The sequence below is a fragment of the Larus michahellis genome, chromosome 3 (genome assembly GCF_964199755.1).
Source record: "Larus michahellis chromosome 3, bLarMic1.1, whole genome shotgun sequence".
Classification (NCBI taxonomy): domain Eukaryota; kingdom Metazoa; phylum Chordata; class Aves; order Charadriiformes; family Laridae; genus Larus; species Larus michahellis.
The window spans coordinates 17,066,568-17,080,407 of record NC_133898.1 but is presented as its reverse complement, the minus strand read 5'-3'; the positions used below and the strand labels follow the sequence as shown (position 1 = coordinate 17,080,407).

General features: G+C 36.0%; 1 protein-coding gene across 33 annotated transcripts in view; it reads right to left on the bottom strand.

The window, feature by feature from the left end:
* NRXN1 (neurexin 1) overlaps positions 1 to 13,840 on the bottom strand; it is a 717,017-nt gene that overhangs the window by 624,379 nt on the left and 78,798 nt on the right. For 19 of the 33 annotated variants that reach the window (XM_074578846.1, XM_074578845.1, XM_074578848.1 and 16 more), the window contains exons 3-5: positions 11,931 to 11,948; positions 7,210 to 7,239; positions 6,396 to 6,407 (exon numbers count right to left, since the gene is read on the bottom strand). The exons of 6 other annotated variants lie outside the window; for them this stretch is intronic. In XM_074578846.1, coding sequence (XP_074434947.1) covers positions 6,396 to 6,407; positions 7,210 to 7,239; positions 11,931 to 11,948 — 60 coding nt within the window. The remainder of the gene's footprint in view (positions 1 to 6,395; positions 6,408 to 7,209; positions 7,240 to 11,930; positions 11,949 to 13,840) is intronic. 8 more of the 33 variants (XM_074578849.1, XM_074578885.1, XM_074578857.1 and 5 more) reach the window with 3 other exon arrangements.

Here is a 13,840-nt window from a genome sequence, read left to right as displayed (position 1 = left end):
GATGTACCATAATCTCCAGTTACTTTTGGTTTTCACTGAAATAACAGAAATTATAGTCTGTTGGGCTGATTCGTTTACCTGCTTTTGTAGATTTCAAGGACCGAATTTTATCCTGGGAAAATCTTAGCTGTAGTGAAACCTTAGAGTAAAGCTGTAATCCTTAGTGTCACTCTAACAATGTATTTGGCTCAGTAATGTCATCAGATATTAAAAGAAGGTGGAAAGGAGAAGGTTCCAGTCAATTCTACAGGATATCCAAGAAATACGCCTTTCTGAAATCTCCATTTCATTGGATGTATCAAACTCTCATGGAATTTCATTGTGCAAAAAAGATACAGCTTTTTTGCTGCAGCTTGTAATTCTCATTTGCTACGTAAATTTATATATACATAAAAAGAAATGTTTGCTTTAAGGAAGAAATGCCTGGTTTTCCTATTTCTTCATTGCTTACCTGCACAAATTTTTTTTTACCTCTTCAGAGTGGCAGCTTTAGTGTTTCCCATCCCCAATAAATCCCCACCTATTTTTTGGCCTGAAATATATATCCTTCATCTTAAAATAGCTTAAATATTATTTTGAAAGGCTCTTTGTCAGCATACCCATTTCTCTTCTGGAGAAATCTATGCTCAGAAGTGGAGCCTAGTGTCAAGGAAGCCAAAATCTTAAATATGTACTATAATGCTTTCTAGACCCAGCAGAAATCTACACTTTTGCAAATATAACTTTACATAAAATCCCTCATAGTTTCACATTTATTTTCTTTCCTTTGAATCCACAAGAGATCTATGACATATATACATATGTATATATGATACATGATAATTTTGAGTGACATCAGAATGCTTCAGAATGTGGTAAATGTTTTATTTTGGTGGTGGAAAGGTGCTAGAACTCATGGCATGGATTGGGACATTTTCACGTGGTGACTTACGTCAGAAAAATAACAGTTTTAAAATAAATGTGATCCCCTTTCTTCATATAGTTTTCTTGATATTTACAGCAGGTCCTTACAATTTCTTTTCATACTGCTGATCAGGAATCAGGTATCTCAGATATAATTTTGGGCATACGTGTCTCAGGACAGAATTTGCTTTTCTGGTCCTGGTGCTGATGGATTTCTTCTGCGCCATGTAATTCAGGCAGAAAACTTCTTCAACAGTCATGTTCTGCTGCATTTTTCTCCTTAGAGAACATTAATTGATCCCATTTCAACTTAAAGATGAATCTGCAGCTCCAAATGCCATATTCTAGGCTTGCTAGGTATCACCCACCGAAGTGCAAGTAAATTATTGGCTTCAATGCACCACAAATTTTGAATACATAAAAGTATCACCCTTCTGATTAAAACATTTACTGTATAGTTCATTATGATAGTGAACAAAAATTTGAACAGATTAACCATAAAAATATGAAGATAGTATGAATCTTTATTGGAACATATATCTCTAGGCATATGTGCATGGGTTACACACAAGAACTTAATTGCAGTATTTTTGGTGAACATCAGCCACAATTTAGCTATATTTATGAGGTTCTTTAAAAAAAAAAAGTCACTATAGAACAGATATGATGTGTAGTTACTGCCCTTTGGAGCACTGTGAAGACCTTTTTATTTAAAGTTCCTTAATTTCTTTCAAAAGGTATTCTCATTAAAAAAAAAGAAAATCAGGCAAATTTTATAAAGAATATTTTGAAAATTCTTGTGCTCATCATGTTGTAAATTATCTCAGAATGTTTGGGACCTGTTAAATGGAGGACAAATTTTTACACGTTATTGATTTGTTCATCAGTAGAAGCAACTATGAGATTGAGCAGGGAAACGTAGATTATCCATTCTTCTCCTGTAAAGTCACTTAAAAATAATTTCAGTTACCCAAGGATGGCAACCCCATTCTGTGTAAAACTCCTAAATTAACTCAGTTCTATTTTAGCAGTGAGTCTTTCAAATAAGCTGCTCTCACCTAGGCTATGTAACTGTGTGAACAAGTACAGAGAGTCAAGGAAGCCCTCCATCTATGTTTTGTGCTTGCCAGAGAAAGCCAGCTGCCGCTGAGAAGGCATGTAACTGAATCCATGTCAACAGGGCACCGAGTCAAAAACAATAAGCTGTGCTAGAGCTCAGTGCTGTACCAAAGCACTTACACAGCTTCTGGACTATCGGTGGTTCAGGTCGAGGAAGGCTGGAGGATGCGTGGCTTTCAGACCCACTTTGAAGCAGCACACAGAAAAGCAGATGAGGATAGGCTTTTCAACAGTCCTGGGAGGATCAGAGAGTGTAAGAGGCCAAAACTATTTTAGTTCTTTAAAAACAGAGCAAAAATGGAAATCATCACAATAAGATGAACTTGTGGCCGCATTGAGGTTAATGACTGAATTTCACACAATTTGATGGTCGGGAGGTTACTGGCACAAGGTGGTACTTGTGTTGCATGACACAAGCACTACATAATTACTTAGCTATAACATACCATTTTAATGCTCGTGACTGTTTAAAATTTTATTTAAATTATTTTTATTTTTCAGTGCCCTATTTTTCCAGCTCTCAACTGAATTGTGTGATTGATAATTAACAAAATTCTGCTCTGACAAATACCCAGTGGCATCACTTTGGTTTTACAGATATTGTACGATATTTGTGTTGTGCAACACAAAATGTGCTCTCTTTTGGCAAGGAAGTTGGCACTTGTGAAAACTGACATTCTGAAGTCTTTCTTCAGCATTTATACACAGTATACCAAATACCAGCACATCAAAAGCCTGTAATCTAATACAATAAATTGCAGTTGTACTACCAATCTTTTGGTAGAAACACTTATTGCTCAGCTAGATATCATTTAATAGTTTGTTATGGACCCGAGTGACTCACGTACCATTTAAAGCTTCACATAATCCCTAAAGTAATGGAACAGAAGTATGAACATAGTGTTTAGGTATAGAATGAGTAATATATATAGTCAAAAGTAGGTTATTTACATAGAAATAAACAATAGATAAAAATATGTATAGGCTTAAGAGAACTGCAATATAAAAAGGAAGTAATACATGTCACTTTATATTATAGTAACTGAATTATAAATCCCTTTTATTGCTCATCAAAAGAAAATGAAAAGGGGGAGAGGAATTTTTTGGAAAAAATAGAGAAACTGAGTGTTTTACATTAGTTGCCATGTAATCTTAGTTGTATTACTATTCATCACAAAATAATTCTGCCTGGGAAATTCAAGAGGTACTAACTTTTGAAAGGGTAAAGGTGGAAACGGTAGTTTTATTAGACCACCTACAATAACTGGAGAAAGCAGACAAAATTTGTTTGGGCACAAATTTGTATGGGCACAAATTTGTTTTGGCAAACAAATCCTTTTCCATGTCTGTTATGAGCAGCAGACTTCAAGGTTTGCTTCAAATTCAAACAATTGCTCTGAGTAGCATATTCAAGTGGTCTAACAAAAACATGAACCCCATTTACAAACCTTACCTTGCCTATGTGTTTTCACCACTGCAGCTGCAACAACTCTACTGCTAAAGTTCTGTACAGGTAGGTGATTTTCAGGAGGAAAAAAAAAAAAAAAAAGGAATTCCTAAGTATTTCTGAACATATATGATGCTTATCAGAAAATAAACAAATGCCAGTACAACTAAAAGCTTGTGGCTCTTCCTAGAACTAGGCTTAGCATCTATAAGGAGTAATGGATCAGTATGTTTTGTATAGCTCTAAAGTTACGAGACAAACTTCTATATAGGCCCTCGGCTTTCTGTTGTATCCTTCTTTATGTCAGCTGGTTTAGTCCATAGATCAAGTTATATGACCTGACAGATATCTCAGCACTGTGACATCTTCTGAGCTTTCCTTCTGCCTTTCTCTAAAGGACAGAGACAGCTTTGTTAATATTGATAAAGCTTCAATAAAAACTTGTTTCAGAAATTATTGAGAGTGTCCCGATTTATATTTACAATTAAATGACACATACAGGTGCATCCAGTGAGATTGTACTGGATTTTGTATTGCTTGCCCACTTGGAAAGGCTGCCCCACCCCTCCTTCTTCTGTCAACACCAGGTCCCTGCCCTGTCAACATCCTGTCCTAATTCTGAAGGTACATTGTTTTCTTTTCCAGCATCCCAAAGAATATCTACACAAGTAAAGATGATGGCGATACTTCAGCCATTTATACTCTTCAGGGCAAATTGCATAGTAAAGCTTCTTAAAAGTTTTTTATTGCTTATATTTCCAAAATAAGATTAATCCATTATATAATAACTCAGAAATTTGCAATCACTTTTGTTACCGACCTTACCTACCTCTAAAGGAATTGAACTTATTAATGTAAGATTGTAATAGGTGCAAATGAATTCAAAGCTGAGCTCCTCGTTTGGCCCTTCATTCCTTTCCATCACCCTCCTACTTTATTACATAGTCTTGTGTTACAAACGTGTGTTATCACAACTGTTTCGAGTTCACGTTTCAATTGCCGGTATTAATGTAGTTTCAGGATAGTCAATAAAATGAGGCCATTTTCCCCTGGTTGCGGATATGGTTCAATATCAAGGGATATTTTCTGTTACAAGCAACCACCGTTTGTATACATATAAACCCTTGCCATCCATTTGAACAAATATACACCGTTATATTTGCAGAAGAAGTATTGTGATTACCAAAACATAGTATTTGGCGTTCCTATATAAAGTAGATAAATCTCCTAAAAACTTAAAATGTGAAAAGAAAAATGTAGCCAAATGATTAGATGACTGGTGTTTATATTATGTTACATGGCACATCATTAAACATTAAATGTAGCTAATATATCCAAGGTCATTTTTTGGTGAACACAATTGTTAAACCTTTTAAAATAAAAGTATAAATGTCTAACTATTGCACAATACTTGCAAAGTTTTTGTTTTGCTAAAATCTGCTTTCCAGTTCAACAACTAAGCATAATATATATTCACAATATTTATGTTTTCATCCTTTTATACAAAAAACCCCTTCAGTGTTGTTCATACTACATCATGTATTCTGTATAGAATAATCTAGAAAAATAATTCCTTAATATTGATAAAAATGATCTATAATGTCACAGTTCAGTTACTATAAAATGTCATTTTAAGGCAACTCCACCCAAGACTTCTACCGCAAAGGAATAAGATGGTAATAAGTAGTAATAAGGAAGTCATACATACAAGGTTGCGTTAAGAAAAACACGAGGATCAGTTATCCAACAAACAAAACAATCCTATAAAACAAAGAAATCAGTAGCTTGTTTTTCATTCTCCTTGCTTAAATCTTTTCTGAGGCAAGAAGATTTACAGCTCCAGAACATACATAACCCTTGAAATAGTATCCCACCTATAGCCAGGTACACAGTGTGTCCAGAGAGTCTGATATGAAGAGGAATGAGACACTACAGGTTTGCAATTACAGTCTTTGCATCACACGAACTTTCTAGGTGTGGAAACACTAAATCAGCCAAGACACCAAGGAACCTGGAAGGTTGCTTCTAATTTAACTAGCTAGCAAAGTACGACCATGCAAATTGGATTTCTGATTTATACCAAGAGTAGGTACACCCTGACAAATGCTTAAGATTAACAGAACTGTATTATTCATCGTATGCAACACAGATTTAATGGCTTTTAATGACCAGCTTCGTATCATAAAAATATATTTACATGACGTCTGTGAATAAGTATCCTCATAGCAAAACCTGGCGTTTATTTATACAGGAAAAGTCTCGACCCTACTGCACATGTTCCTTCCAGGAGAAAGAAAGTAAACATGGCTGATAGTCATTAGACAGAGAAACAAAAAAGAGTAAAAAATTCTGAAATAAGCCCCACACTTCTCTTTGGCGTTCATTCTTCCTTGTTCCTTTGTCCAATTCTTGTCTCAAATATAATCAAAGTGATTAATACACAAGGAAAATCTCAGGGCAAATGTGATCAGCTAATAGCAGAGACTTGATGAAGTCAGTGCTATTCAGATTTAAAACTTACATCAAGCTGTGGACTGGCCCTGGACAGATTATCTCCAGAGAGTCTCTGTTGAACAACATCATGCTTTTTTCTGTGCCTGGTGGTTTAGACTACAATTCTTTGAGAACAGAAAAATGCATACCTCAAAATGTGGCTGTTATTTCATCCTGAATGCTTTCTATAACTGTAGCCGCCTTTATCACTGCCAAAGCTTTACATCTCTCCCAAAACCAGGAGACAAACTTTAAAAAAGGTCAGCCTGTACTTTAGGATAATTCTCCTTACCTTGATATCCATGAAATATTTACTTCGAAAATATACCTACCTCATGTTATCAGTGCAAAAAGATTTATATTTATTTGCATTACTTATACATACATTAAAGTATACTGATGGCATTAAAAAATAAAGAAAATCATGTAATACCTTTACTTTTACCTATGGATTTGGTGAAATGGTTCCATGAAGAAAGCATTTCCAGACAAAAAGAGAATAAAGAAGAGGAGAGAAACAACAGTAAGAGTCATGAGTATATGTAAATGCAATAGTAGCTGAACATGAAGAGACAAAGTATAAGGTAAGTGTCTGGAGACAAATGGAGATGCAATCAGTGTCGTATTAGGGATTTAGTTTATTTTTTTCCAACCATGTACATGCAGAGAAACACATAAATAACCCATGCTTAGATAAGAAAGAGTGACACAAAAGTAACATGGACAATAGGTTAGGAGGAAAAAAAATAATGTTTTAGTTAGATTGTAAAACTGTACTCTCAGCATTCCAGAAGCCAGGAGCAGGTGCTTTCTGCACATTTCCAATCAGCCATGCATTAATGTAAATGGACTCTTCAATGTGTACAATGTGACAAGCTGAGTATCTTCTTTCAGGAGCTATCTGAAGAGTGCTCTTGTGCTTCGTTTATCGTTTATAGAATCACCCATAATTGTATTTTCTGATAAATAACATTAAATTTTCTTAATCACCTTCTTATTTCTCTCACCTCTTTTCAGTTATTGTATTGCAAGAGGGGGAGTTGAGGAGGCAGGAAGGACAAAAGCTTACGGAGCAAACAAAAAAAAATATTAATGAAATAAGAAAAGATGTGACTAAAACCATGTGTTTATTTGCAGCCAAAGACAGCTTTCAAGCATTTGCCCATCGTTTGCAGTGATGGATTCAAAGCAGCTACAGAACAAGAAGAAACAATGAAAGCAGAGTGGAAAAGGAACAGAGCCCATACCTTGGTCGCCCATCATCAGGTGCGCCAGACCTTGAAGGGAAACAAGAGCACAGTCAGCAATGAACAAGGGAGCACGGGAAGGTGGTGTTGTCACAGTGACAAAAATGTTTTGTGACAGGCATCTGTTTCCTATGAGATGTCTGTATCACAGAGGGAAATCAAAGAGCATTTTTCAACCACTGGTTGGAATGCTTTGGGCTACGAGTAACAGAACTGCAATTCAAACACTGGGTGCTGTTTTACTGTGTATTTCTTCTGTGCAGTAGTTGGGATGACAGAAAATAATAAAAAGCTTTCAAATCCAACCAGTTCCTTTAATATTCCGTCTGTCTTTATCGTATTTTGATTATATTGCTTTGAACACTTTGCTGGGAGGACTTCCTGTCCTCTACGTGTGCAATGACGTTAAAAACCTGGAGAAGTGTAAACCTGAAAAATGGGCTGGGTCTGATCTTTTTCCCCTCATAAAAATGAGCATTTCAGGTAATTAAATAAAATTTCTTCGTCACATTGAAATGATAATGCAAGGGATGTCTCCTTATTTGTGTGAAATGTGACAGTAGAATGAATTTGTTCCAGAGACGGCAAATTATTACATACGTAATCTAAAATACATAGCAATAAAGAAAATTTAAGTGACAGCTTCTGCAGCTACTTCATAAATCCGTGAGAAATAGATTTTGCTTTATATTTGTATTGTGAGATGAAATCCAATCATACCAGTATAGGTCTAGTGACGTTTCAAAACAGATGTCCATAACGATAATCACTCAACCAGAGCCAAACTTCATTACTCTTTAACCAAAAATTTTCATTTTTTTTAATTCACGACAATGAAATGATACTTATATTCTCGCTGAGAATGATGTGATGTAGGGAGAACATTCTTCTAGAATATGAAGGTTTTCCCACATTTTATGTCTGGTTTAAAAAACACGCTTATTCTTGTAGAGCTTTGCTGTTTTAGGATCCATTTTAGAAGTTACTAATTGCTCATGCATTAAAAATGTTCCGTTTCTCCAACAACTATAAAAAGTGATACATTATTTTCTTATTTGCAATTAATTAAAATTAATTCACACAAAGAAGGTGTGCAATAAAATATCCTGCTCTTTATTGGAAAGCAGACTTCCTAGAGAGTTCCTGTGATTTCTAATTCACAAAGAAAATTAAGTGCACAAATGACTCATAGTACTTGCAGGGAGTTCAAAGAAGACACTCCTGACTGCAGTCAGTCTTAAAGGCTTCGTATCTTATCAGTTCCAAATCTCGACTGATGTTCCAAATAGACTAACAATGGTTTTGCTGAATTAGCGCTTTTATTGTCTATGCTTTTTCAGACGCGTAGTTAAACTGAAGGGCCTGATGTGCCCCACCTCTTGTGCAATAGATTCTGTTTCCAAATACGCCTTGCAGCTGGTGGGATTACCTGGGGTTTACAGCAATGTAAATGAAAGCTGAGTGTGATCTTGAAGGGATGCCTACATAAGCATTGCTTGGGAAACGTCAGCCAGCTGTGCTGCAGTTCGCAGCTTGTGAGACAGAGTAGAAATGTTTTCGCGTGTGTTCTTTCTCTGTAAGTGTTGCTGCAAGAGAGGCACGCTGAATACACAAGGTATAAAGATCTGCGGTCAAGCTTCATTCTTTTAATGCTGAATGACCTTGCTTGGATCCCTTGCTGCGTGGCGTTATGGAAGTGTGATTATTTAACTGGGCTTTTGGCTTTTAACTTTTTGTGTTGGTAACTATAGTAAGAAATCTCAGACTTTTGACTTGGCTTTAACTGTATTTGGTAGAGGGAAGGTGAAACTAGTCAAATGTTACAACACCTTTTTCTTTAATGAAATGGTGACTTTTCAGCAGCTGTTTTATATGAGCTCTTTCAGCTCTTAGAAGGTATGAAGCAAATCGCTGTCGTGTCTCCTAGGGGAATGAGAAGAAGGTAAATTCTTACTAGCTTGCATTTAAATACGAACATTATAGCTATAAGGACCTAAACAAAAGGCCTAGCTTTGGGAAATTGCCACTGCTTGATAGCCACTATTTTTGCTAAAGTGATATGTGAGATTGGTCAGTTGTAAATACATGATTCTTATATAATTTGAAAAAAACGGTAAATGGCAGAAGTGCCTCTTGAAAACATCATAGAAACCACTTGAATTTTAAGAGTCACTTACAGTGCTATTCAACTAAAAAAGGAAGTCAAGTGAATGTTAAAAAAATACACTTCTCAAACCAAACATCTATCAATTAAAAAATTTAGTACTAGTCCTCAATACACTGTATTTTGTTTGACTCTATGTTACTTTATTTGTGAAGGAGTAAGGTTACTTATACTTACTTGCTAAAAGCACATAACGATACTTACCTTATTTTATATTTTTGCAATCTATGGATGAAGGCTATGGAAGAGTGAAGAATTACTATGACTGTACCTGTGCGATCCACAGAGTGGTTTAAAATGATACAGATAAATCTACCATGATAGCAATCCCTGCCAGATTTTCAAAATGACAGTCTGCTTGTAATAGAGAACACCACAATGGATAGTCATGGGAAGTTCTAGCCTTAGCTAGCCCTGTATGGGCATACCATACATGGAAAATATTAAATTGTGCACCATTACTTCATAAACGGAATGACAAAAGCCTTTTCTTTGTGAATTAGGAATCCAAGATTCAGTAGGAATGCCTCATGTGTGATCCACTCCACCTTTATACTGAGCTTGGCTCTAAGAGGAGAGAGTTAACGGGCGCAGGATGGGATAGTGGAAGTGGATATGAACATAGGGTATTTTCATAATTTGGCGTGTGAGTTCCATGCAGAGCACAGGCCAAACCAAAATTTAAACATGGTAAACCTGCACAATTTTAGTAAAATTAATAAAATGTAGCCTTTTCATACCAGCAATATATACAAAATTAACTCTGTGAATACTAAATCCTTCTGTTTTCTTATGTAGCCTAACTTACAGAGATGCTCAGATATCACAGAAATCAAAGACGAAAAATTATTGCTCAGTTTTCAAATTGTGCTTTGCATAGACCATTCTATGCTTCTATTCTTTATGTATACATCCTTTGTAACTTTAACGTATGCATAAGTATCCAGACCTGTGCTGGGATAAATTTAAGGGTGCAGTTTTAAGAATTCGATTCAGGTAAAGTCTGGATTAACTGCTATCCAGGTTTTATCTTGTACTGCTGTGCATAAATGAATACGTGAAATGAAATTGAACCTCCTTATCTAGTTATACTGATCCTAATTCACATTTGAGACTCATGTTGACATCCGTCGGAGTTTTATGCACATATCAAATACAAGATTAGGTACTTGTTTCTAGACTTTTATGTCTTTCAGTTAAAATTCCTATCCCAGTGTTGTTGAATGCATTTTTATTTCACAATGAAAAGGAAATTGTATTGATATGTATGTGTGTGACTGCACACAATTAAAGCATTGGAATTGTTTAAATTTTTTCTCCTACTGATAACGTATATTTTAATAAAATTGCACAGCATTGTGTATGTGCTAAATCTGAGCACCTCTCTTTGCCCTTGCATACAGTAGCACAGAGAAATGCAGTACCGATACTTCCAGGCTTTTTTAGAAAATTGCCACTGCACAGGCAGGCAGTGGCCCACGGTGACTTGAATCCTGGATGAACTCAGGCCCCATAGTGGCCCACTACAGGACCCTGGGTCAGAGCTGTGCCAGGGCAGTCACTTTGCATATGAGTTAGCTTACAAAGTCCTTGATTTAAAAATAGTTTTACAAGTATTGGAAAAAAATAAAATAAAAGTTATTGCTCAGTTCAGACAGATAAACTAGTTTTTCAAATAGATAATCCAGTATGCAAAGATTCAGCCCAGAGACACTTTTAAAAGCACTTGTACATAAAAAAAGCACCTGCACCTTTTGGCTTATAAGCAAAAAGACAGTATTGATTCCCAGCAATAGCTGATAGCATATTCCGTACCTTTAAAACTATGGTATATATGCACGCAACATGTTTTACCAGCCAATAGACTTACTTACCAATATTCAGGCTAGATGGCATTGTGCTTTAGTTTCCACTGCCCTGTGCCATACTTTCTTTAAAGGGACTTAATTACATACCAACATTATTATTAAAATCACATGCTGCTGCTTTCACAATGTCCAAAAGGTAGAGCGCATTACGTTGAAAAGTTAGACAGAATAACTTTTTTCCTAAAACTTTGTGCTGTAAAGGATATGACTGTAACAAGATTTGTAACGTTAAAGAGAAAAGCGCTTTCCATTTTCCTAAGCAATTAAAAGACACGTATTTAACATGCATTACGTTCTTATGAGGAGGATTTATGCTCCACACTATTGTAACAAATTGTTTCTTGCAGTGTTTTTCATACAGAACATATGAAGAAATCAGTGCTTCTGCAAATTTACTGAATGATTTTGAAGGGTGATATAAGTCATATGAGTATAAATCCCACTGTTTCAGTAGGGATATTCTGGAGTTACACCAATAAGGCCAAGATTAAAATGGAGCTTTGCTTGTGTTCTGTATGGAAAAAGAAATCACACTTATTTGATAAACTTGTATACCTTTATGGGTAAAAAAATGCAACTTACCGTACTGAATGATATGCGTACTTTTATAACATTAAGCAGAAGGGGAAAAAACCACTAAACAGAAGGGAAAAACAAGAGCTTAGGAAAATAAGGTAGAAAGCACCCACCTTCCACATAGTTGTCTTCTGTAAGCACATAACAGGGAAGGAGAGAAAAGGAAAACATTCATTAAGCAGCATGCAGACTGGAACTTGCCATTGCATGTCTTCATCATGCAAGGCATCAAACACAACATGCAAGTGCTCCATTGCTACAATCCAGAGGGAAAAACAAAAGCACCAGGGAAGCAGTGTTTCCTCTATTTAACAGAATTTACGTGATATGAAATAAAACAATACTGTTTCCAAAGTGCAAAAATTGTACAGGATTTACTGCAGCTCTTTTTAAGTTCAATTATTATTAGTCATTAATCAGAGGATGTCCTTGTAAGACTTTTATAACTATATAAAGCCATCAGTCATTTGTGATAGGGATTTTAAATTCATTGGCTTCTACTTCTCCGTTCTGAATTTTCCTTTGTGACCTGCATGAAGTAGATGATTTTAAACAGATTGAACAAGATAACTTAAGTTTTAGAATATGCTGTGAAGATGTTACCACACCTAGTGTGGCTGATCCTCCACTCACTCTGGTCATCAGTCAGATCTCTTAATCTGGTGTGGAAAAACTGTCACTTAAAGCGGGTGGAATAACTCAGAACTGTAGGATCATGTCCCACAGCATTTGCCAGCATCAGAAACATGCACATCTTAAAAAATCAATCAGTTCTCTGTCCGGTACAGCTAGCAAAGGCCACAACAATCTCAGGCATGGGTTCTGCTCCTGGGTTAGATCAAAAGGCATTTTGCCTAAGTAAGGCTGCTATAAACAAGTAGTAATTTGGCCTTTTATCCCCAACACAACATCAATATGGGACACAGGAAAGAAGGTTCCCCCAAAGTACCAGTGTCCTAGCACTCATGCTAGCCTCTATAGTCCTCAGCTCCTCCACTAAGTAGGTGATTTTGAGGGTGTATGTCTCTTGCTCAATATGATTTTTACGGAGGAGAGGACAGGACAGAGTACAAAGATATCTCAGGGGAGAGAGAAAAAGGGAAAGGTAAAATAACAAAGGAAAAACAACACAGAAGTCAAGGCGATGGACTGTGTGAAACCAACAAAGAAACGGGGAAGGGTGACAACACAGCAGTCTGACTGCTTGGGAGATCTCTTCCTGCAGTTTGTGCTGTCTCCACCAACACCTCCTGGGGATCGAGCACTCAGAGGCAATTGCAAATTGAAGCCCAGTTCTGTTATTACAGGTCAGTTCTCATGGATTCTTCTTCTGGGAAAATACCTTTTCATGTGACCATTAAGTAACGTGATCTAAACTAATTTGGATATATTTTAAGCCGGGAGTCAATAAACCGAGTTACACAGAACTAGGCTCAATGGTATCTCTTAAGCATAGAGACTTCCTGCCAGAATATGTCACTTTCAGAATGAAAAGCCTTTGTAAATTAATGCCACAAAACACTGAAAAAACTAATCATAACCAGACATTATTCCAATAAATACTTTGAAAATTCTACCACTTAAAAAATAGTAACTACTATAAACAATGAATGCTAAGGACTAAGTCTCTCAGTTTTTAGTTGTAATACTCATAGGTCAGACCAGATAAAGGTATTTGGCTTAAAATATTATAAATCACCTTTTCCATGCACACACTCTAAATTTAGACTTCTAAAATCTCACTGCCTGAAATTTTAGTTTGTTATGAAAGTGCAAAGGGTACATACTGTTCCATGCATTTAGGAAAGTAAGAGGCTGAAAAGAAAAAATAAAATATGAAAAGCAGTATGCCTGTTGTTAGTAAATAGCTGAAGATCAACAAATCCAATAAAGTTCACTGAGAGAATGAAAAACACCCAATTTCACAAGATAAAGATATTATGTTCTATATGCAGTGTAAATTACAGTGATATTTGGGCTATTAGAAATAGTTACTTACAGCTAATCTTTTTTGGAAGAGCCT